The 25,926-nt window shown below is 44.9% G+C and overlaps 1 protein-coding gene across 2 annotated transcripts in view; it reads right to left on the bottom strand.

The window, feature by feature from the left end:
- Positions 1 to 25,926, bottom strand: part of nbeab (neurobeachin b) — a 192,732-nt gene that overhangs the window by 71,559 nt on the left and 95,247 nt on the right. Inside the window, exons 36-38 of one of the 2 annotated variants that reach the window (XM_035534144.1) lie at positions 22,637 to 22,745; positions 16,396 to 16,562; positions 6,218 to 6,342 (exon numbers count right to left, since the gene is read on the bottom strand). In XM_035534144.1, the coding sequence (XP_035390037.1) occupies positions 6,218 to 6,342; positions 16,396 to 16,562; positions 22,637 to 22,745 (401 nt within the window). Of the gene's footprint in view, positions 1 to 1,783; positions 1,863 to 6,217; positions 6,343 to 16,395; positions 16,563 to 22,636; positions 22,746 to 25,926 lie in introns of those variants that run through there. The other variant, XM_035534143.1, reaches the window with a different exon arrangement.

Here is a 25,926-nt window from a genome sequence, read left to right as displayed (position 1 = left end):
CTGGAAAGCAATGCCGAGGGTTCCAAGTGCGCCATGCAGGAGGGGACGGGGGGGGGACGGGGGGGGGGGGGGGGGTCACTTTCATCTGCGTTAATTACTCGAGAAAGACAGGTAGGAACTGCAGGCAGGCACCTCGCACACCACCGCACACTCACGTCCAGGCGGGACTGTGCTCTTTAAGGTCGGATTTGCCAGAGGAACTAGAACAGGCAAGCGTTAAAAAAAATTGAAATGAGAAAAATAAGGGAGGCAAAAAAGCAGGAACTGCTCATCAGAAATGTGGAGGAGCGCGACACTCGTTTGACGTGTTTCTCTTCAGCAGAACTCTTAAAGCGCTGCTCATCTCCCCCGAGGTTCGCACACCTCATCTCACAGGGGTCGGATCTGACTGTCATCAACGCAGCTACCGCAGGAGGAGGAAGGGGCGGCGGGGGGGGTGGGGGGGTTGGGTTTGACGGACTTCCTGCTCTGCCTCCTGTCCGCGGAGCTTTCAGCAGAGCTCCCCAGAAGGGAGCGAGCCTGTAATGTTTGGAGGCAGGGACCCAGCCAGCGGTCACAGATCAAAGGCATGCGAGTGAAACTTAAGAGTGTAATTCTGTAAACCATCGTTAAAAACGGGCACGCTGACGAGGGGACTGGGGGCGGGGCCGGGGCTCTGATTGGCAAGACGGGGCTGAGGACCATGGCGCAAGGCAGGCAAAACAAACCAGGCCGATTCTGACAACGAAAACGATCCCTAGGCGGATGCGGAGATGGCGGGGGGGGTGGAAAGGAAGAATGTTTGACTTGACGATGTTTTCCACAAATCAGTTTAGCTGCCAGGCAGGAAAGAAACGAAAAGTAGAGACAAGCCAGTGAATGAGCAGAAAGACAGAGACAAGAGGCAAATAGTCTCAGGAACGCTGATATTGCGTTGAATGATTAGAAAGTGACAGACCTTCTAGATCTTCTCAAATAACCACTTTAGCAACAAAGACATCTATTTGTCAGCATTACTACTGACGAGCGAAGAAGAGGCAGGATTCCACACCTCCGCAGGCAAATTCCAGATTGAAACTAGAAGACGCCGGGACTGTGGTGTCCACCAGCCCTCTGGGAGATGGCCAAACCATACCTGCGCATCCAGACCGAGCTGGAGAGAAAGCACAGCAAGCCGTAGTCACATGCCCATGTCCTCAGATGGGACTAATCTGTCCCGGGTGCGGCCCTGCTCAGGCACGCCAAGAGGGAGAAAACGCAGGACAAAATGTGGTCTGCCAATCCTCAAGTCTTTAGTGTGGGAGCAAAAGAGAATAAAGGTGGGTATATGCAGCGCTCAGGTGGAAACAGATGAAGCCTGAAGCGAAATCTATAGTTAGCCACCACTTAGGATACTAAAGCCGAAGCAGACTTTACAAACTAAACTCGTGTGGCTTAACGAGTAGACGGGACGACACGCCTCGAGTCTGCCACGGCTTAAAATAGCGCGATGCGCATTTGGACACAGCAGACATGGGGCTCGGAGGAATGGAGACCCTGACGCTCGTTCTGACTACAAAACGAGTCCCAGCAGTTTCGCTGCTGTGGAGATTTGCGGGCTCAAACGTGGCTGTTTACTCTCCTTCTTTAACAAGACACATTTGCAAGCGCATACGGGCCACGGCAGGGACTCCACCGTTTGTGAAAGCGGCCTCTGAGGTGGAGCTGTTGGGGCGTTCGGTAGTTTTACTGTGCAATGCGGGACAGATAAGGGCAGAGAAGACCCTTACACTGTTGTTGACAAGTGTCTGTGTGTTATATATACCGCTGGAGATCTGCAGTATGGTGTGGGCCATCCACTTTTTTATTGCCTCTGTAGACTAGGAGCACGTGTTTCTCTGGGGTTTGTGAGTGCTCCACTACTCCCGCCGTCTTCAGGCCGTGCCAAAATGCGAAGAAAAGTAATGACCTAACGTTCGTCTTAAGCGCCAACTTCCCGCACTGGGTATTATTTTTTAAAACCCATTTACAAATAGCTGAAATGCTTTTCCATAACAAACCAGAATTACAAGAGAGCTTAGCCGTCCCACTGTGCGTGTGTCTGTGTGGCGAATTAAAACATTATGCCCGTAGCGAGACTTCGGGCTGCCCTGTGCTGTTCACGTGAAGGGAGAGTCTCTTTTTTCCTCCTTCAGAAATGCCGGATATCCAGCGCGAGTCTTTCTGTGAGCCCATTAAAATCCCCGAGAGGTCCAGGCTCATCTGTCAAGCACCAGGGACCTGGCAGCATTCGCTTCACCGCCGCCACGTTTCTTTGTGCTCGGAAGAAACCACGCCCCCATCCCCCGAAACCCGAGACCTGCGCTCGCCTTTCGGAATGGCTCTGCTCCGAAGAGGAGCGTCTCTCGTGTGGGCCAGTGGGAGCCAACGCGGCTGCCTGCAGCTCCCAGCTCCCCGAGCCGCTGGTGCCCAGACCCCGGGGAGGGCTGTACTTCCCGCCACGACCCACGCAAGTTGTCCGTCCTGGCTGCGATGCACTTTGAGCAGCTGTGTGCGCGTGACCGTTTAGTGGCGGAGCCGCGTCGTCTTCATTTTCTGGCTCCGTCCCTCTCGTTCCCCGCTGGTTGTTATTATCAGCGTTCGTCTGTCTGCAATTTCCGAGCTGGGCTCTCCTATGTGCGGTCTCGTTGCTGAGGCACACGCTGCACCGACAGTGAGCACAAGAATAAACCGGCGAGATCCTCCGCATGCGTGTGCGTGGGACTGGGGTGGGTGGAGGAGCAGAAATGCATTAGAAGAGTGACATTTTCAAAATCCATGCCGTATCAAAGAGCAGGGCAAACAGACACTTGCTGCATGTCAGGTTGTCACGGCAACTTTCCAGTCGCGCTTCCCAGTAACGGAGCAACAGCGAGTGTGTTTCGAAACAAAGGCAATGGCATGTCAGCCTAAGGGTCCTAAAGGCGTTGGTATGGCGACAGTGCATCTCTCTCCTTCACTGTCTGTATTCACCCCCCCCCCCCCCCCCCCCCTCCGGCCTGCCCCATCCCATAATAAGCTGTAAAGATCTCTGTCCGGCTGGGTCCAGCGGGTCAGGGTGGAACCGCTCACCTGAAAATGATTCGGCAAGGACACCTGAGCAGGAACAGGCCGTTAAAGAGCCGGATCAATATTAACCTGGCTTCCATTTCATGCTTGCTCAAGTCCAATCAGCTAACAATATACCCGGGCCACGGCCAGGACGACGGGCAGGCCAGGGGCCAGGACAAACGGCTCATTATACTGTCAACACAGCTAAAAGACGCGGAGGTGAGGTTTTAAAACACACTTCCCCACAAACATACTTTCTCCAGCAACAATAAAGGTTAACGGTGTCTAGAAAAAGCACATGGAAACAGAAGAGGGAGGGTTTTTGTTTTTTCTGTTTATCAACTGGTGCAGCCAAAGAGCATTATTAAACTTCAAACTTTGAAAATTACCGGGGGTTCCAAATATCGTCAGAGCAAATGGTGATAAATCACAGTGAATTAGATATAATGATGTTGTTTTTGTGGCGGCTGTTCCAATTTTCTAGCAAAACCGAAACGTCTCCCATATCCTATCACGCCATTACACTTAGGCCAAAGATGAAAATGCAGAGGCTAACACATCTGACAATATGACAAGCAGTTTGAAAACATGTCATCCCGAATACACATAAGCCCCTACTGACTCTTAGCAAAATGCCAGCAATTTGATCGGCACGATCCGTCAAACTCTCCACTTCCAGGAAATCAAAAGCACAACGCTTTATTTATGTTCTCCCTCAGTGCGCGTGTCCACCCAACCACCTATTTTCACGCAGTCACAAAACAGCCGTGCAGCCTGTGGGCCGTCCCTCCGGGGCATTCTCACCGAGGGGGACCCACTACACATCCAGTTAACCATTCCATGATGTTTCCCTAGCTCAGGGACGAGTTGTTCTCCTTAAAAAATCCCCTGCCAACCAACTGCCAACCATAGCTAATGTCCAAAGAGGACATGCCTCTTTGAAAAGGGTCTCTTGAACAGGCCTGTGTTAGCATGGACTATATATAAACATGGTTGGTTTACCACTTAATGATACGACTTGACAGCAATAACATCTGATTCAAATACTCTCCGCGAAAAGAAATAGATACAGGAGGCTTGAGCACTACTAAAATAAGACATTTCATTATTTTTCACCAGCATTTTCACTCAACGGAATCGGTCCTGGTGACAACGCGGCTGTCTCACCCATGGCACAGCTGACCAAACCCGACCTGCAATGGTTGGGCTCGGTGGCGAAGCTGGGGGAAGCCTCATGTTGTATGAAGCCCACGTAGGTACCAGGCTGAGGTGGTAGCCCTCCCTGGGGAGATACCCCGTGGACAACACCTGACCACAGGCCATCCCTTTACACACTGCCAGCTCAGGCATTAATCTCCTCATCAGTGACACAGGGAGAAGACAGGACTTCAGCGAGACGTCAGCACGAGTAGCCCAGGATAACCCAGCAAGGACAACTGAGAAGAAGAGCAGAACAGCTGAAGGTGTACAGTTCTATGTGAGGAATTTGGAGATAAACTCGCTGCCGCAGTGGGCTGAAAGCGACCATGTGAGCTTTGAGCACATGCTTGTTTATTTGTTTGGCCATATTTAAAAGTTCAATACTTTTCTTCTATAAGCGATTTGAATTATGTCTGAAACTGCACCACTTTCCTGTCCTGACCTGTTACATTACCATTTCAGTATTTTTCATTTCATTATTTTAGAATACTCTGATCCTTTAAACCTGTCATCAGTGTACCCATCAGGAATCGGGTTTACAGAATTCCCGTTCAGTAATTAGTGACATTTCCTAAAGTTGTTTGTCTTGCTTAAAACAGAGTGCAGCATATCTGGTCTGTATGTCTAGTCCAGTATCGTGTTTCATTTTCATTGTTTTTTCTACCGCTGCCTATTTTCAAAACAAGTTAATAAAAGAAAGTAAACAAATGAAACAGGAGAAAGAAGAAAACGAAAATCTCAGCAGTAATTACTGTGACTGTGATATGAACGGGGCCTCCTGCAGACCAAGGAGCAGCTGGTAGGCCTAGACTCTCGTCTGTGTGTGTGTGTGTGTGTGTGCGCGTGTGTGTGTGTGTGTGCGTGTGTGTGTGTGCGTGTGTGTGTGCGTGTGTGTGTGTGCGTGTGTGTGTGCGTGTGTGTGTGTGCGTGTGTGTGTGCGTGTGTGTGTGTGTGCGTGTGTGTTGGCTGTCACACAGTGACCATCTGACATGGTTTGCCTGAAACAGTCGGTCTCAAAATGCCCGGGAGAATGAACATACAAACACAGTATGTTCAGGAAGCAGTTGAGAATATAGGGAGATGACAAACAATATGGCAAAAATAAATAAATCAATCAATCAATCAATAAAATAACTGAGGTTTTAATCTCTGCAATAAAAACAAAACAAAAATAACCAGGATCAATGATAAAATACTGACAAGAGACTGTTAGAAAACATAAATTAAAATAATTAAAATGAAACATAATTAAAATTAAACGTAAAATACCGCACATTATGGAACCTTAAATGCAGCATCTGGACATGCGTGACTGGCAAATTTTAGCACATCATTCACACCCAACTCGTTTTCCCCAGCAAGGCTTCATGGAGAACCTCCATCCCTGCTGGTGGCAGATGACAAGGTTTGCTATTGTCCTGGTGCGTCCATAGATTCTCCCTTGTCCGCGTAATCCGCCTGTCCACGCTCTCCTCCGGCACAGAGGGGCACAGCCTGCACTGGGTAATAGTATCCAACCTCTTCCCTTTAAAAGGTGGTGTAGAGGGACCCCGGTGTGTGGCGGCCAGAACTACGAGATCAAACTGGTCAGGGAAGGAAAGTTCCCAAGCCAGATTCGGAAACTGTTTAACAAATTTTTATTTTTTTTGTAAATGACCAATGCGATTTGCCACTCGATTATGTGCACTGCTGACAAATAAATTCTGTCATAAACCCCAGGTGCCATGTTCAGCTGAGAGGAATACAAACAATGTTCTTTCTAATTCAGCAAATATTCATAATATCCACAAAGCTATACCCTTTTTTGCTTGTGTGTGTATGTGTGTGTGTGTGTGTGTGTATGTGTGTGTGCACGCACTCCTCATGAAACAATGATGTCATTGTATGTAATGAACAGTAATTTTGAGATAATGAGCTAGACTGACAAAGACCAGCAGCATTATGATTGGCTGCTGGCAGAATTACTGACCATAATCCTCTAGCGATTTGCACGTGATGTCCAAGTGGGTGGAGCCGAAGGGGTTCCGGACAAATCTCCGCCTCCTCCTGAGGTCGTCTTCCCAGTAGTCAAGACGCCAGAAGTCATGCAGCTGACTGTGGGTGGAGGGGCAAATAACCAGTAAACTCAAATAACCATTAATAAATAACCAGTAAACACAAATAACCATTAATAAATAACCAGTAAACACAAATAACCATTAATAAATAACCAGTAAACACAAACAGCCATTAACAAAGAACCAGTAAACACAAATAACCATTAACAAATAACCAGTAAACACAAATAACCATTAATAAATAACCAGTAAACACAAATTACCATTAACAAAGAACCAGTAAACACAAATAACCATTAACAAATAACCAGTAAACACAAATAACCAATAATAAATAATCAGTAAACTTAAATAACCATTAATAAAGAACCAATAAACACAAATAACCATTAACAAACAACCAGTAAACACAAACAGCCATTAACAAAGAAGCAGTAAACATACCCATTAACAATGCAAAAGCAACATGTAAGTGTAAACTGTTACCATGGACCTCAAATTACAATATTGTTAAGAATCCTAATATATTATGTTAGCTCACAAATAAAAGTTAGATCCCATAAAACTGAGACACTGTGTAGAACACAGTCTTTATTACTCTTAGATAACAGGAAGCCTTTTGATTTGACTTCATTTTAATGTATTTATTAGTTATTATTATAACTGCACATACATAATGGATGGGCATGAAACAAGAGAACACAGGAGACCCCCAAGTCTTCTTCAGCAAAGCCCCAACTCCAGGAGGCTGCCCATGGTCGAGCCCTCCACGGTGAGACTCTGTCACCTGACGGTGCTGTAGTGTGCGCATAAATAACGTGCCCGCCCCGTTAACAAAGACAGGGTCAAATTACAAGCAGAAATGGCACTGCAGTACCACTTTTTTTACAGCACTTTTTAACAGGTCTTGTAAATCAACGGTAGGGCCCTCCAAGCAGACAGCGTGAGGTTTAATGACGCAGTGAGAGGCGGGGGGAGGGCTCTCACCCATAGCCATGGCCTCGGCCAATAAAACAAGGCCCCCCGCTGTGTATGTGCCGGCGTGATTAAAATAACGCGCTGAAATATTCATCGAAATGATTCCTGAGGCCCTGGAGCAATACGCAGAAAATTGCGTTTTTATCCATTATTAATAACACCGAATTAGGAGCCATATAAAAAATACGAGCAAGAAAGGAAGAGAGAATGAGAGAGAGAGAGAGAGAGAGAGCAAGACAAGGAGAAATAAATGGTCGCAGCATGTGGTAACCATCTTTGCAAATGATTATTCCAACATTAGCAGAGACCTGAGCTAATTTTATTGCTTGCAGCTAATGCAAACCATTAAGGGGAGGGACTGGCATCAGGTTACTAAGTGCAGCCCATTTCCAGTGGGCTCAGGCTGGAGCCGTTTCAAAGGTTTTGCCGTTTGTCTTCGGTTGGGGGGGTGGAGAGACGGAGTGAGAGCAAGAGAGAGAAACGAACAGAAAGCAGGCACGGAATAACAGCGGAACTAATTTGGTCCGAAGAGGGCTTCGGGAGATGATGAAGGAGGGTGATGATGGTGGTAATGTGGGAAAAGATGACGAGACGGTAAGAGACAATCAGCGGATTCCGCACGCGGTTCGTCTTCATTACCGGCAATGCGCGTGCGGAAATGCTTGGTCCTTCTGTGCGAGCCCCGTGCTAACTCCAGCAATAAACAGCACGGAACCAGTCATTAGATTGCTCGGTCTACATCTCATGGAAACGACAGCAGTAGTATACGCTGTACTGGGTCACGGCGTAGAAATGGTTTTTAATTTCGAGGTGGGCTGCGGGTTTCATGTTTATGTGAAGAGCAAGGAGTAGGGGAAGGAGGACAGATCTCCTTATGGCTCCAGTGAGAAATCAATGAGAAAACAAGGAGAAAGAAATACAAACAGGAGTCAAAACCAGCCCACTCACTTCAAAACAGGAAGCAGCCATTTATAAAAGAAGTACCTCCAGCTACGGGCTAGATGGTGTGGAGGTTCTCCAAAGCGTGCCGTAACAGTGTTGCTGCCTAAACAGATTACCGCAGGATTACGGCACAAAGAACCCATCATCCAGGCCTGCGCGCCGTTGTTTGAATATATCTAACAAATGTCAGGATATCGGAACGCTCCAGAGACTTAGCTGGCCTCTGACAGCGCTGAGAGATCATTCTCAGTTTAGCATCAATCAAGCGGCTGTGTGTGTGTGTGTGTGTGTCTGCTGGAATAAAGCGTGCTTGCATGCATGAGTTGTATGCCAAAGGTTCATCACGTGGCAGGAGATGAAACGCAGAGCGCGGCGCCCGGGGGGGCTTGTCTGCTGTCAATCTCGGCCCTGGGAGAGGCTGCCGGAATGAGACGTCAGGAGACAGAGGGGCCAAAAATGCCTAAATGACGTTGTAAACGCGAGATTACGGCATGAAAAAATGCAAATCCAGCAGAGGCAGCCGAGCGCTCGGTGTTTGAGATTATAACCCCCAAATCTGGCTGCGAGCAGGAGCGCGGGGGTATCCGGGTGGGCTTCAAAGGCGACTGAGCAGCAGTCCCGGGACACACGTGACGAATCCGGTTCTCTTTGACACTCGCTCGCCTTGAAGCCCTGAGCGTTTGCTGTTCCTCCGCGGAGAAAAGGGGAATTAAATACTAAACTGTGCAAAAAAAATAAATAAAAATAAATAAATAAAAAGATATAAAATAAAAAAACCCACATACACACACACAAGCAGAGAAGATAAACTGAAAGGTGTCTGAAGACAGCGTGTCGGTTCCTTCGGCCTGTCTCTCCTCCCGTATGCTTTTACTTTGCGAGCGGTTTCTGATGAGTGAAGAACAGGGGGTCCAGGGATACGTTACACTGCGTGGTCCACATCAGGCCAGACATCACGTGTTGCAGGAGTGCCGTGACGAGTGTCTGCTCACCCGGGGTGGTCTGGCTCAGATCCCCCCCCCCACCCCCCGAACCTCACTGTGGACTGGGTGGGCCTCCTGTAGGAACATTCGGGTTTGAAAAATGCTTTGGAATGCTGAAACGCACTGGACTGGTCTGTGATGACGAGGTGACGCTCTGGAGTGACATTCGTGGCATTTGAGCGTGCCACATTCTGAAAGAGTTTTTGTGCAGAGTGCAAAATAGAATATCGTAAAAAACAAAAACCAGCACAAAAACTCAAAAAATGTAAACAAACAAACACGCAAAAACACTTGAGCATCATCCTAAAACAAAGAACAGGAAACACAGGCTTGGTTGGTACCCTTTAAGCGGTACCAGCAAGGATACGGCCCCTGAAAACGCCACACATCTCCACATGAGACTGCTCCACTGTGTTTACTTCTGAGCTGAAATCTTTTTGAACTGTGCTAGGACTCAACACATGAATAAAAGTGTTAAAAGAAAAGTCCCCCTCTCCGCTCCTCACGCGCCACTGTATCGCGAGCAGCACTGACGGCCGTTTCATCTAAACGGCAATCACTGTCCAGAACGAGCTCCTGATTCACTCCACTTTACTGACCACGTGTCTCCTGACAGACATAAAGGATGGCGGTGGGCCCGCCCCGCTCGCGTGCCGCTCAAATTTATTAGCCACGTCGCCCATCAATCAACCAAATGGATTTCCAACTGCATTTTAAAAGCTAATTTCCCCGGCACAAATAACCAGAACTCTCGGCCGAGCGGCGGCACGGTCATTACCAACAAAAGAGCGCAAGTGCACACTAGTAGGCATGCTGCCCTCCCGCAGCCGGAGCTGGATAAATAACGGCCCTCGTCCCGGCAGACGGCGGAGATTCAGTGCTCCCGTGTCCGCGGGGAGCAGCGCGTGTTTGCTCAGGGCCGTAAAGGGCCGACAGCTGTGATTCAGGCTCGAGAGGCAAAGTGGTAAAATAAAAGAGACGCTAACAATTCCATCAAAAAATCCGCGACGTTTAAGGTGGGGCGAGGGCAGCTTGTTTGGGGGCAGCGGGGGTGGGCTGCGATTCGCAGCCGGTACCGCGGAGACGGGGCGGTGCCCCGAGATGGATGATCGTGCCGCTGTGGTCTGGAACGTCCTTCTGCGACTGCGCCTCCTGTGCAGGCCTCGTATATTTAGGAGGAGGAGTTCTGAGATGCTGCACAACCTACACTGCGTCGTATCTAAGATTATGGTCTTTCAAAAAAAAACCAAAAGGACGCAAATAGAACCAAACACATAAATTCTAACTGAAGAAGTGAACAATACAAAAGCCAGAGAAGGATGGACATGTTGTTGTAATCATAAGCCAGGTTTGAAAGAGAAATTGATACTAATTGCAGAAAATACAGCGGTGGTTAGCAGTCTAATCACCTGGGACACTTACTATAAAATATGACCCAGCAACAAATCAAAGACCAATAAAGGCGGCATTGCTGTGGCAACAGCTAATTGGACCCCACAGAAAGGCTTTTGATGAAGGGAAAAAGAACAGCAGTGAAATTCAATAAGATGCCATTGCATTCTGCTTAAACGCTTCCATTGGGGAGCGAAATGGGGCGTAATTAGAGTAAGTGCCGGTAATGACGGGCAAACGCAGGGTGCTGTGTACTCTCAGGGCCACGCTGCCATGTGCCATGTCCTGTGTGCGAACGACGCTAAGCACAGCCGCGCTCGGCTGTCACGCCCCCGCCGGAACTGTACCACCTTTCCTGCAGCCTAACTGAGCTACAGTCTATGTGATTAATTCTGGTTCTACCACACACACACACACACACACACACACACACGCACACACGCATGCACAGATGAAAGGCCATGTGCGAAGGAAATACGTTTCCTTTGAAAATCTCTTGTGATACTGTTCCTCCCCAGCCAGTTGAAAATACACTAATTTCTAAGCACACACATATCTGATACCCCCCCCCCCCCAACTGCAATGGACACAGTTCAACAGAATTGGGCAAAGCTTCCCATCACATCGTCACAAGCCAACTGGTTACCATATGCTGGTGGACATCACTCAAATTTTTCTTTTTCAAAGTACGCTATAAATTCGGGGGGGAGGGAGATTATTTTCGCTCAATTCGCACATGTTGGCTTCCGATGTCTATCGCTCGCTCTGCATTTGACAGGATAAACCAGCATGGAAATGCAAGACCTGGTTAAACTGGGCGGAAAACGGAAAACAGCATGGAGGGGCAGCACGGAGACTCGGAAAAGGCCCAGCAAGCCCGTCCAGTCTGAAGGAGAGCGTCCGAGCGTGGGTCAGATACCCCTTCTCGTCCGCTTTGATGAGTCATCCATTTCCACCACTGCCCACCCTCCCGGAGCGGGACTGGGTGGAGTCCAGGCCGAGATAATTAGCCCCGACGGCGAGGTCAGGCACGCCCCCGGGAAGTCCTCACATGTAGGTCAACAACAGAGCGACGAGGCCTGTGTGCGTAAGTACTACAACAAACTAACGGACCCGCTTGAGGTCCTTCTACGCCAAGTGGACACGCAGCCGCTCTGACGCTGACTCTCAGGCTTGTAAAAGAAGCCGGCGTTGTTATGATGGGGGGGGGGGGTGGTTTAGGCAAACGGAGGAGTGTAAGATCACACTGGCATAAAACACGACGAGATGTGAGATGTGTGTGTGTGTGTGTGTGTGTGTGGGTGGATGCTTGTTAAGCTGTAGTGCGTGTTTGGATAGATCTGCACAAAGTGAACCTGCGGAAGGCACCCAAGGTGTCCCAAGGTCTCCTGTCACGTGCCCTCTTTTAGCTGCAAAATAATTACAAAGAGAGGTTTTTTTGTTGTTTTTTTGGAAAGTCATGGCAAAGTTAAGGTGCGTCTAGCGAGGTTTTCCGGAACGTTTTCTCCAGCCAATAGAAGCCAAGGAGGTTTCCGCTACCTTCTGGGATCGCTTCAACCCCTCCTTATTCAGAATTGAATAACACAGCAAACATCTTCACAGATTCCTGCAGGAGATATTTGACCAGGACCAAGTCCCATTGTAGCCTCTAACATTAACTGTCTCACTCTCTCCCTCAATCTCTCTCTCGCTGTCGTTCTGTGGCCCGGTGACACCGGTTAGGCTGGGAGCAAGTGACTGAAGGCTCGGTTTCATCAGAAAGTTATTATCTGGGAGCAGATAGCTGCCATATATCACATACACCCCGAGCCCACTGTTAGTGAAGGGAAACAGCATCTTCCCTGTTCGCTTCTCCGCGGATCAATAGCCGCCTCCTCACCCTCCACGTCTCCCTCTTCCTCTGTTTCCCACTTACCTTCTGTCTCTCTCATCCACCCCACCCCCCAATCCCTGACGCGAAAAAGTAATTATACAAGAGAAGGCTTTGACAATCGATACTCAAGTCGGGTTAAGTTAAGGTCTTGCGGCCCTCCGTCACCTGTCAGCCAGGTCGCTGACGTCGAGGCGGGCCGGCCGGGAGGGGTGGAGGTGGAGGTGTCATAACGGCTTTCGCCGCCACGTTTCCACTGGGTGAGGCCCTGCTGGAGTAATCCGAACCTCGCCCGATGCCGGAAGTGGGGCCGTGAGGCTCGGGGGGGGCGGAGCTCAGCGGCGGAGCCGGTGGGAATCGGCTCCGTTAATCCTGTGTTTATGTGACAGCGTTCGGAAAGGCCCGGCGTGAGCGGGAGCGGAAGCAGGACAGTGCGCCACAGCAGACCCGCAAAGCAACTCACCTTCCTGTTTTGTTTTGTTCTCTTTAGACTCCATTTTAAGTGACTCAGCTGTTTTTTAGGGCTCAACCGACTTGCCCCTCCTGTTCTTCGGAACAGGTGCTTGCTGTTCCGGCCAAGAGAATGGCTGGAGAAACTACCAGCTGCTCAGCTAACGACGCACTGTCTCTGCAGAGGAAGACGCAAGAAGCAAAAAACCTCAGCATTTGTTTTCTCTTTGCCAGGAAAGACATGCTAAACTATGGAGGAGAGAAAAGCCCAAATGGCTGCTTCTGCGCCGTTTGTTTATAAAACTGTCGGGCTGACTGGAGTGGAGGCCAATGGCACGCGAGTCTCATGATTTTTCGATTTCAGCTTTTCTTTTTTTTTTAAAAACGTCATTAATTCTAACGCTCCGTCTGATGCCTCCATTCTGGTGACACGCCTGAACTTTATAATCCGCTGGCAGAGGTCAGGGGTCAACAGAAGCGGGAAGGAGGGCAGGGAAAATAACTCCCTCCAAGCTAGGGAAAGGTGCAGGGAGGGAGGGACTGACATCCAATTTTCAACTTGATTTATCAGTGCAAAGCTAAAATTGATAGTGTGTCATTACTGGGCTCGGAGCTGTCTACCCGAGTCCTATCACAGCCTTCTTGTTTTGATTTACCGGCCCAGATCAATAGAACCCTATACTGTTTCAATTTGAAAAGTATTGATTTTCTGATGGTGACTCAATGCGGGGGACATTCATCATCAGGCAAGCGTAGACTATGATCGAACGTGAGTCCCTCCGCGCTGTGAAGGCTGGTTCACCCCGCCATGTGCGAGAGGCTCCGAGGGACTCGGCCACTGTAGGCGGGACGTTAAGCGCCCCATGCTCCCCCTACCCACGCCGGTCCGGCCAATAACCTGGAAGGGTTGCCGCTCTCCTTCGCCGGACTGGCCGGAAATTTTTTTAGCACCGCAGAGGAATCCAAAGATCCGTGAACGCACCAAAAAAAGGTCTGTGTTTTCTGAGCGAGCTGCATCTCTGAGCAGGCCATGTGTTGGGGGGGGGGGGGGGGTGCTCGTGCAAACTATCAATATTCCTGCAAGTCTCTCCAGGCCGAAGTATGACACACAAAGAGAAAAGCAATTTGAGGGCATCCATGCTCAAAGACAAAAAAAAAAAAAAAATTAAGACACTTTGACACAAATAAATTTTCAAACCAAGAGGGACACACACACACACACACACACACACACACACACACACACACACACACACTCATAACACCTAGGGGGCATTCTATTTTACAGGAGCAGCATAAATGGGAAAGTTAATGTAGCATTGAATAAGACTAAGCTGAAACACTGCCTTAAGCTCAGGGCATATTGCATCATTTTTCTTCACCAGCAGGTTACCATTACATTTGAATTTGCAGGAACTTCTATGGTACCATTTACTACGCTACACAGCTCAATAACCTTTTGTCTCCATGCAAATGTTGGGACCTCCAAGGTGAGTTCTATAAATATTTGACTAAGCCAGGGAGCTCGCAGAGAATTCCAAACAATATGTTGCCGCAACCCGAGCACAAGCATAGCTATATATAACTCTATAGTGCAAAAGGGATTAATGACAAAATCAACGGCTCTGCGGTGGAATACAGTGTTATGATGGAATACAGAGGACAAAATACTAACTCTGTATACAACATGCATTATAGAAACAAACACGTCGCTGCCAAAACAAACACTCAGGGGATCTGTACATTTCCACAGAAAGCGGGTGCTTGAATAATCTTGAGTTATGTAAAAATTGTAATTATGACTTGTTTAATAATAATGCGCAACTGGTGTTCCCCTCCCTGGTCCTCTGTTGTGCGCATATCGATACACGACACCCATATCTACATACAAACGGCTCTACGGTGGAGTGTGATAGTAAATCAGGAGAAGGGGTCTGCTTGCTCTAACCTCAGATGTTCTGTTCTATTATACTGTGTTTCTCACACAGGAGTTTTCTGTACAATTCTCTATTTTTACAAAAACAAAAAAAAAGAATTATTGAATGCGAGCACACAAGTTTGCTCAGTTATAACAATGACCCCACATCTACACAGTAAGTGATCTATGGGCGGAGAAACCCTCCGCAAATTAGTACTAGAAACAGGGTTAAAAAAAAATCGCACTCAAACGATCTACACGATATGCCATCCACCTTCGAAAGTGAGCTTCAGACGAAATGTCCAAAAATCAGACACGTCCCTCAACGCGTTCACTGTTTGAAAAGCCTGAAACTAAAGCCCCGTAAAGGCAGAGTGCCTCTCCCTCGCACTGTGATTGGCCGTACGTTCCCCATCAGTGAGAGTAAACACGGCACCATAGCGGATGTTTCCTGCCATCTGTGGCGCATTGCTAAAATTTAATAAAGAAATCCACAGCCACTGTTTTAGCAAGCAGAGCAAATAACAGCGAAGAGTGCGTGTGCGAGTGCGTGCGCGAGTGCGTGTGCGAGTGCGTGCGCGAGTGCGTGTGCGAGTGCACATGACGGTGTGTGCACGGGGTGACGGTGACTGTGCACGTGTGGCGTGTGTGCGTGTCCTGGACTTTCTCTGCATCACACTGACATCTTGGCTGAACACGAATGGTAGTTAGATTTACATATATCCGTGAGTCAACATTTACGGTGTGTTTGGAAACACTCAAAGAGCGTCTACTTCAGTAGTCGGCGGTTAATTCCAACCCGGCAGACAACTGCTGGATTAAGTACCTCCAATCATGCACTGGGCAGCTTGGCTAGGATATAAACCTTATCCGTAGGATTTTGCAAAACGTGTGTGCTGTTTTAGAGTTTAGATTGGAAAATTCTGCTTTAATTCATGCCTCCACGTCCCCTGAGGGAAACCTGTTCCATGGTTCGTGTTTTGGAGTTTTGTTCTTTGATCGTTGTATATAAACATGTCTGTACGTCTGTACACAACATTTGTTGGGACTCGGGTCTCTTTAAACAGGGCCCATAAGAGCAGTCTAATGACCACCAGGTGTACTGCTGTGTGAATGAAAAGGGGGCCGGTATGGGTCTCACGAACATGCACTCCCACAAACACGCACACACACACACACACACACACACACACAACCTGACCACCAATGATGTGTCTCCTGGGATTTAGTGGTCGGTTGTGGTAATTGAGTTTGCTGACCTGTAGCCTGACCCTGGTGGAGAGCAAGAAAATGACATTAAATAGCAGTCACACTACAGCTGTGTGTGTGTGTGTGTGTGTGTGTGCGCAAGATACAGGTAATAGTGCAAGTACTTTCCCTGACAGCTGAGCAGACCTCAAGAGGGCAATGTCAAGATTCCGTAACAACAAAGACAACCAGACATGGTACACACACAGACACACAGATACACACACACACACACACACACACACACGAACACAGAAAAGCATCTACGTCTCAGCTGTGCCCAACCATACAAAACACCCAGAGGCGTACCTGTGAGCCAGTGCCCCCCATGCGCCATGTTTGTTGGTGAGGATGTTGACAATCTTCTGCTTCAGCTGATTGGCTGTCACATGATCACGGTGCTTGGCAGCACCAATCAGGTGGTCACACATCTTCTCCTCCTCCCTCCTGTCTGCAGCATACTGGGCACAGTTGGACTGGGAGAGGCGAGAAGAGAGCGTGCAGTGTGTAGAAACACAGAGAAGGAGAGTTACATGGTACAGAGGGCTAGATTTTGTAATGTCAATAAATCTTTAATATGTTAAGTATAGGTTAGAATAATTTAAACAGTTGTTTTCATTTTCATCTGTCCTAGTTGGCCTAAACATTCAAACCACCATGGCCTGATGGTCAGTCCAGATACTCACTCCTCACATAGCTGTCTGTTTCTGTGAAGTTACTGAATACGGTACAGAATAAAAATATTTATTAAGATTAATAATTACGAAACACACCTTTAAAAGGTTAACAAAAGGTGCACTGAACGTATGATGAATGCACGATGTGTGCAAGACGTGTGTGTGTGAACAGTCTGTGTGCATGAATAGTGTGTACAAACAGCATGTGTGTATGAACAGCGTGTGTGTGTGCGTGTGTGTATGAAGAGTGTGTGTGGATGCATGAACATTGTGTGTGTGTATGAATAGTGTGTACAAACAGCATGTGTGTATGAACAGTGTGTGTGTGTGTGTATGAAGAGAGTGTGTCTATGTATGAACAGTGTGTGTGTGTGTGTGTGTGTGTGTGTGTGTGTGTGCGTGTGTATGTATGAACAGTGTGTGTGTGTGTATGTATGTATGAACAGTGTGTGTGTGTGTGTGTATGAAGAGAGTGTGTCTATGTATGAACAGTGTGTGTGTGTGTGTGTGTGTGTGTGTGTGTGTGTGTGTGTATGAACAGTGTGTGTGTGTGTATGTATGTATGAACAGTGTGTGTGTGTGTGTGTGTGTGTGTGTGTATGAAGAGAGTGTGTCTATGTATGAACAGTGTGTGTGTGTGTGTGTGTATGTATGTATGAACAGTGTGTGTGTGTGTGTGTATGAAGAGAATGTGTATATGTATGAACAGTGTGTGTGTGTGTGTGCATGTATGAACAGTGTGTGTGTGTGCGTGTGTGTATGAAGAGAATGTGTATATGTATGAACACTGTGTGTGTGTGTGTGTGTGTATGAAGAGAGTGTGTATATGTATGAACAGTGTGTGTATGTGTGTGTGTGTGTGTGTGTGTGTGTGTGTGTGTGTGTGTGTGTGTGTGTGTGTGTGTAAGTCTGTACCCTTCTACCCTTTTGTTCTTAGCATCCAGCAATCTGGATACAACTCCCTTCTTTTTCTCCCTCCAGCATTTACTAATAGTATACTCACACAGATACGTCTTCATTTATTTATTAATAGTATACTCAGATACGTGTTCATTTATTTACTAATAGTATACTCACACAGATACGTGTTCATTTATTTATTAATAGTATACTCAGATACGTGTTCATTTATTTACTAATAGTATACTCACAGATACGTGTTCATTTATTTACTAATAGTATACTCACACAGATGTGTTCATTTATTTACTAATAGTATACTCACATAGATACGTGTTCATTTATTTACTAATAGTATACTCATGCAGATGTGTTCATTTATTTACTAATAGCGTACTCACATAGATGTGTTCATTTACTAATAGCGTACTCACACAGATACGTGTTCATTTATTTACTAATAGTATACTCACCCAGATGTCATTTATTTACTAATAGTATACTCACGCAGATGTGTTCATTTATTTACTAACAGCGTACTCACACAGATTTGTGTTCATTTATTTACTAATAGCGTACTCACACAGATACGTGTTCATTTATTTACTAATAGTATACTCACACAGATGTGTTCATTTATTTACCAATAGTATACTCACACAGATGTGTTCATTTATTTACTAATAGTATACTCACACAGATACGTCTTCATTTATTTACTAATAATGTACTCACGCAGATACGTCTTCATTTATTTACTAATAGTGTACTCACGCAGATATGTCTTCATTTATTTACTAATAGTGTATTCACGCAGATACGTCTTCATTTATTTACTAATAGTGTATTCACGCAGATATGTGTTCATTTATTTACTAATAGCGTATTCACACAGATATGTGTTCATTTATTTACTAATAGCGTACTCACACAGATACGTCTTCATTTATTTACTAATAGTATACTCACAGATGTGTTCATTTATTTACTAATAGTATACTCACACAGATACGTGTTCATTACTAATAGTGTACTCACACAGATGTGTTCATTACTTACTAATAGCATACTCACACAGATACATGTTCATTTATTTACTAATAGCATACTCACACATACGTCTTCATTTATTTACTAATAGTATACTCAGACATACTTCTTCATTTATTTACTAATAGTATACTCACAGATACGTCTTCATTTATTTACTAATAGTATACTCACAGATGTGTTCATTTATTTACTAATAGTGTACTCACACAGATACGTGTTCATTACTTACTAATAGCGTACTCAAATACGTGTTCATTACTTACTAATAGTGTACTCACACAGATACGTGTTCATTTATTTACTAATAGCATACTCACACAGATGTCTTCATTTATTTACTAATAGCATACTCACAGATACGTCTTCATTTATTTACTAATAGTATACTCAGATACGTCTTCATTTATTTACTAATAGTATACTCACAGATGTGTTCATTTATTTACTAATAGTATACTTACAGATGTGTTCATTTATTTACTAATAGTGTACTCACACAGATACGTGTTCATTTATTTACTAATAGTATACTCACACAGATGTGTTCATTTATTTACCAATAGTATACTCACACAGATGTGTTCATTTATTTACCAATAGTATACTCACGCAGATACGTCTTCATTTATTTACTAATAGTGTACTCACGCAGATACGTCTTCATTTATTTACTAATAGTGTATTCACGCAGATACGTCTTCATTTATTTACTAATAGTGTATTCACGCAGATACATCTTCATTTATTTACTAATAGTGTATTCACGCAGATATGTTCATTTATTTACTAATAGTGTATTCACACAGATATGTGTTCATTTATTTACTAATAGCGTACTCACACAGATACGTCTTCATTTATTTACTAATAGCATACTCACAGATAGTCTTCATTTATTTACTAATAGTATACTCACAGATGTGTTCATTTATTTACTAATAGTATACTCACACAGATACGTGTTCATTACTAATAGTGTACTCACACAGATATGTGTTCATTACTTACTAATAGCGTACTCACACAGATACATGTTCATTTATTTACTAATAGCATACTCACACAGATACGTCTTCATTTATTTACTAATAGTATACTCAGACAGATACGTCTTCATTTATTTACTAATAGTATACTCACAGATACGTCTTCATTTATTTACTAATAGTATACTCACACAGATACGTGTTCATTACTTACTAATAGCGTACTCAAATACGTGTTCATTACTTACTAATAGTGTACTCACACAGATACGTGTTCATTTATTTACTAATAGCGTACTCACACAGATACGTGTTCATTTATTTACTAATAGCGTACTCACAGATACGTGTTCATTTATTTACTAATAGCATAATCACACAGATATACGTCTTCATTTATTTACTAATAGCATACTCACAGATATGTCTTCATTTATTTACTAATAGTATACTCACACAGATGTGTTCATTTATTTACTAATAGTGTACTCACACAGATGTGTTCATTTATTTACTAATAGTGTACTCACACAGATGTGTTCATTTATTTACTAATAGTGTACTCACACAGATGTGTTCATTTATTTACTAATAGTGTACTCACACAGATACGGGTTCATTTATTTACTAATAGTGTACTCACACAGATACGGGTTCATTTATTTACTAATACTCACAGATGTGTTCATTACTGCCAGAACATAAGGAGCTTGCAGTTACGCACTTCACCCACCTTCCTCCTGCGTGACTGTGATGTGACTAAACTGATTTAACTATGAAAAACTAACTTGACAATAAAATAAAATGCACTGAAAAATGCTACTCTAAAAAAACATTTAAACACAAAAAACATGTCTACTACAACTAATAATAACAATAATAATAAAAGCATGAGCATTCCACTTGAAAGAGTTCTTGAAATAAAAGAAAAATACCGAGTATTGTATAGAATGATGTGGAGTATGATAGCAAATGTGTTATCGTCCATATCCTAGATATTTATTCATCATACTCGTAATTATTTTCAGTGTGGCATAAACGATAAGTCGCAGAAGCTAATGGTTAAGTCATTAGAGTGACGTAAGAGATACAGCATTATACTGCAATATGAGTTAGGCCAAAAGTCAGAAACTACAGTATCATTACACATAGCCACGTCGGATCTAATCCATTGTACCTCACGACACGTGTCGGATCTGATCTATATGAGTTAGGGTTGCTGACCTTTTTCACCTTATACACAATATCACGACCCTTTCTGATGCTTCATACAGACCACTTACTTCACAGGCTTGAACAAGGCACAATAACTTAGCAACTATATCTACAAGCCAAATGCAATGTGTAGCTCTCTCTGAACTGTGGGAAAAAGAATGAAACACTTCCGATTCTGCATTTGAGCTCGGTTTGCTTAAACTGAAGCTAAAACAAGCACGGGCTTCCTCCACAGCCTCTCAGTCCAGATCTAAGCTCTGCGGGAAGTGGAGAGTGCTTCACCGGGACTCTCCGGAGTGAAGAAGATGCTAAGATTCAGTGCCACTGCTAAAATAAGATTGTCTTACTGCACAGTGCCCATCCCCCATCCCCCAGGGGCATCTCCGGCTAATATTCAAAATCTAATTTGCCAACAGAAGCTTTGGTGGGGGAGGGCGGCAAGCTTGGTTGGTTGGGGGCGGGGGGGGGGCATAATTGAATTTCCTGCCTTATATTTGAATTCTGTCAGATATTATACGCCGACGTATTCTTCAAGGAGCCGATAACTCAATCTCCCAGTGTCGTTTCCCTTTACCGCGCGACGCACTGACAAATATCAACCGTTATTTATCACTTCAAGAGGGATGTGAGGGTTAAAAGTGACAGCGGTTTAATTGTAAAAATGTCTTATCCGCCTGCCAGATCTTCAGTCCGGATGAGGCGGTAATAAAGTGGAGAGGAAGGTGGAGGAGATGCGTGTGCGGGTGGAGGCGTGACGGGTGGAGGAGTTCTGCTGCTCCACCGCAGCCCGCCGAGCCGTCTGCAGAGGTTTATCTAGCGGGTCAAGGTTCCGGGAGAGCACTACATCAAAGAACTGCACAAAGGAGGCTGCCAGTCGCAGATAAGGAGCTCGTGGACTCCGCGGAAGTGCACGAAGGCTGGTCTGTGTGCAGCTATGTGTGCGTGCACGCATGTGACACGGATGTTATGACGTGTTCCTGTGTTGTCCAAAACCATAGCTCTACACATTAATAGCTGCAGGTTAAACAAGTAAATAAATATTTAAATTAAATAAATAAAATAAAAGCTTTTTTTTTTAGCTAAGCTTTCATTTTCCCCACATCTTAAACTCCTAATGAGTTGTTTTCTGTAGTCTCTTGACTAGAAGCTAATAGCCTGAGACGTAACGCCAGCGCTATCTTCAGAGACTGGGCTGTAATTTGGTGAGAGGGGCTAATGTGCAAATTGGAGCAAAATTATTAAATCTCTCTCTTCTGGGTTAATATGTGTAGATTAATATCCGCTGGGAGGCACAAAACTGGGGATTAGCAGGTCACCCTGCTGCTGCCGGATTCCGTGGGGATTTTCACAGTTGCCCCGATCTTTCTCATGTAGGCTACACATACAGCAATATCTGATTCACACAATCTGATTTCTCCACGGATCCCTGGTCCCCCTGGGATTAGATTATCGCTACGAGGGATTACAGATTGTGGCCATTATCAAATATTTGGCTGCTGTTGCAGATTTCACGGCAGTATGCGGTTCTCAGTATTAGGAACCGAGGTCTAGAGCCCCAGAGAGAACACACACATATTATTACGGGGTGTTCTTTTTTTTTTTGGAGCAGGAAGAGGAACCATCCAAGAACATCCAGAACAGAACCGCGGTGTGAGATCAGAGAGGGAGAGATAAAAGAGCAGCCCAGAACGTCACGGAGAGGATCGGAGTTCATACAACCTCGAACTCTGCGTGCTTGTGGACGTCCTCGGCCCGTTGACGGTTCAGGATGAACTCCGCCTCGTTGGCCACACGCACCACGTGGTCCTTCATAGCGTGGCACAGGAGTCTAGCAGTGGGGAGAAAAAGTCAGAAAGGATATTCCTGGAGTGGAAAGCAGTTATACCCTACAGAACTGTATTGTGAGAGGGGGATCTTAATAGTAATATCATTCATCTCACTATAGTGACGGAATTACAGTGGAATTATAGTGATATTACCTATAGTGATATTAGCCATGAAATTCTTTAATACGCTTTAATATGTTGAATAGTCAATAGTAATTCAACCTGATAAATATGATCTGTAATACAACTTGTGTCAGTATATGAAACAAAATATCACGTCACTCTGCTGCCGCGCTCCCTTCATTGGCTGCCAGTAGCTGCACGCATCAGATTTAAAACCTTGATATTTGCCTATAAAGCCAAAAATGGACCAGCCTCTCCATAACTGAGGTCAATGGTCAAAACCCGATCCGTACCCCTGAGTACTTCACTACGTGAGGTTCATGCTTCAAGAATCTTGGAAAACAAGCATCGAGATTTTCTGTCCTGGCTCCTAGATGGGGGAACAAACTTCCGCTTGCACTCCAGACAGCAGAGCTCCCTGCAGTCTTAAACGCAGACTGAAGACCCGTCTATTCACGGATTATTTTAAATGACTATTGACCCTGCTCCTATATTGATTAACTGAAACTCTAGTACTTATTGTAGGGTATTGCTTATTGTTGTCCTAGATAGAGCTTATGTATTTTGCACTTCTAGGCATCAGTATTGATCCCTGTATTTCTACAGTATTCTAGTTCATTGGTACTGTACTGCCTAGGATATATTCTATGAGTAAATGACAAAGCACTTTCGTAAGGTGCTCTGGATAAGAGCGTCTGCTAAATACGTAAACGTAAATGACAATAATGGACAAAGTACGGACTGTGCCCCCCATTACACGCACTCGACGGACGCCCACCAGTAATATGATCTATCTTGGCCTGGTGTTCATAACAATTAAAATCAATTTCATACACCATGTGTAAGGTTTATTTCTGCTATAAAACCTTAACAAACAGCATAACAGCCATATCTTTGCTCACCCTCTAGTGAGTGACGGTCATTACTCCGCTGCTCAACTCACCCACATCCACCATCATCCCAAACCTCAAATTTCATTTCCATCACTCGTCCTCTCCAGATTACAGCCCGTTTTACATGCCATTCAGGCCGCTTTGTTTTAATTATGTCTGGCCAACGTGTTTCGGCGGGGCATGCGATTGGCCGCAATTCCTTCTGTCTCCAGGCAGAAGTCTAACCCGCGCCGGCATCCATCATCAGCTGGTGTCTCCTGAAGTGACAAGCTCTGAATTCGCTTTCTGAGCCCAAACTGGAAAACAGCCTGTAAACAACCTCTTTTTCCTGCTAATAATATGAGGCAGGAATTAAAAGTAGGACACACTTCCACCCTCCGTACGCGAGGCCTGGGGATGACGGAGAGTAAATTACACTTCACGGATTTTTGTTACTGTGGCTTTTTTTATTGGTGTTCACTGCGTCTGTGCCGACGACGTCACCGCCATTCCTTTCTGAAGGGTGACGGGCTAAAAAAGCAAAACGACACCAAAAAAACATGTGGTATAATCCACTGGGTTTCACTTCAGAACCTACATGCATAACTTGCATGTTTTCTCAAATATCAGCGACAATGAAGCAAGTATCCCTTCAAATCACTGATCAAAGATGATTTTGTGTATTTTTGCACACTAAATCCAAACATGTTTCCAGAATCTCTCTATCGCAGGTAGTTGTTTTGTTCCAGTGCACTCACATGTCATTATGTACACGTGTGGTAAAGCAGTACCAAGGAAAGTGAAGCCCCGCCGTGCTGGACTCTGAAGAGAGATGTTCCTGAGGCCTAATATAAGCCAAAATCAGAACCTACATCTGTCCATTTTAGAAGTACATCTATACATTTTATGTGTAACACCAGCCTTACTGAAGAATAAGAAATATATAATTTATGTAAAATTTCATTTAATTTCCCTGTCACTTAAAATCATGATGCACGAGAGGAAAATTCTAAAAACATTCAAATTCAGTGTAAAAAGTGCTATAAAACACCTATTTTAGTTTAGGAAGCAAAAAAACTCAAATGTTATTGTCCAGTGTAACTACTCGTCTGATTAACTCAGTATGAGAACCTAATTTACAGTCAAAGAATACCGGTACTGACTGGCCACTTTAAATAAGAGAATTCAAATAATATCAATACACTATGTATTAAAACATAAGACCCTGTAGGCACACTGTCATACTACCACCAAAGAACCCCCCAAAAGTAACGGTAATGATCCGTTACACATTCTACCTCACCAGTCTACTGCTTACACACCACTGCTCCTCACACACAGGTGTGACATCACCTGCAGACTCTCAACGAAGTCTCCTGTGTCTTAGCCACATTTCTGAGCCATTTTTCTTGGGTGGTTTTTTTTTTTTTGTGCTATTGATCATTTACCTTTTATCCAGATTGTTTTTGGCTTTGCCATTTGCCTGCCTCTGATATCTCTATTTGTTATATTATCCCTGCCTCTGATCTCTCTGTTTGTTATAATATCTCTGCCTCTGATATCTGTTATGTCCCTGCCTCTGATATCTGATATGTTTGTTATATTTCTGCCTGATATCTGTTATAATATCCCTGCCTCTGATATCTGTTTGTTATAATATCCCTACCTCTGATATGTTTGTTGTTATAATATATCTGCCTCTGATATCTGTTTGTTGTTATATCTCTGCCTCTGATATCTGTTATAATATCCCTACCTCTGATATGTTTGTTGTTATATCTGCCTCTGATATCTGTTATAATATCCCTGCCTCTGATATGTTTGTTATAATATTTCTGCCTCTGATACCCGTTTGTTATAATATCTCTGCCTCTGATATCTGTTTGTTATATTATCTCTGCCTCTGATATCTCTGTTTGTTATAATCGACCTGTAATCTACTTTTTCATGTTGTAAGCAGGCTGGTTTCAGTGACAAGGACGCTTAAATCTACATGTTCCACCCAGACATTACTGACATACATTTGAAGCTGCAGTGCATGAAACAAGGCTGTGGTTTCTTTTCGGACTGAAGCTCGCCTAACCATAGTGTGCCTGGTGCACTGCGAGTGATGATAACCAGAGGCTAGTGCCTGTTGTGTTCCAGTGACTCTTCAGCACGTGCCGAACCAGGCAAAAACAAGGAGCGC

The sequence above is a fragment of the Electrophorus electricus genome, chromosome 15, assembly GCF_013358815.1.
Source record: "Electrophorus electricus isolate fEleEle1 chromosome 15, fEleEle1.pri, whole genome shotgun sequence".
In the NCBI taxonomy this organism is placed as follows: Eukaryota; Metazoa; Chordata; class Actinopteri; order Gymnotiformes; family Gymnotidae; genus Electrophorus; species Electrophorus electricus.
Note: the sequence above shows the minus strand (reverse complement) of the source record. Positions and strands in the feature narration are given on the sequence as shown.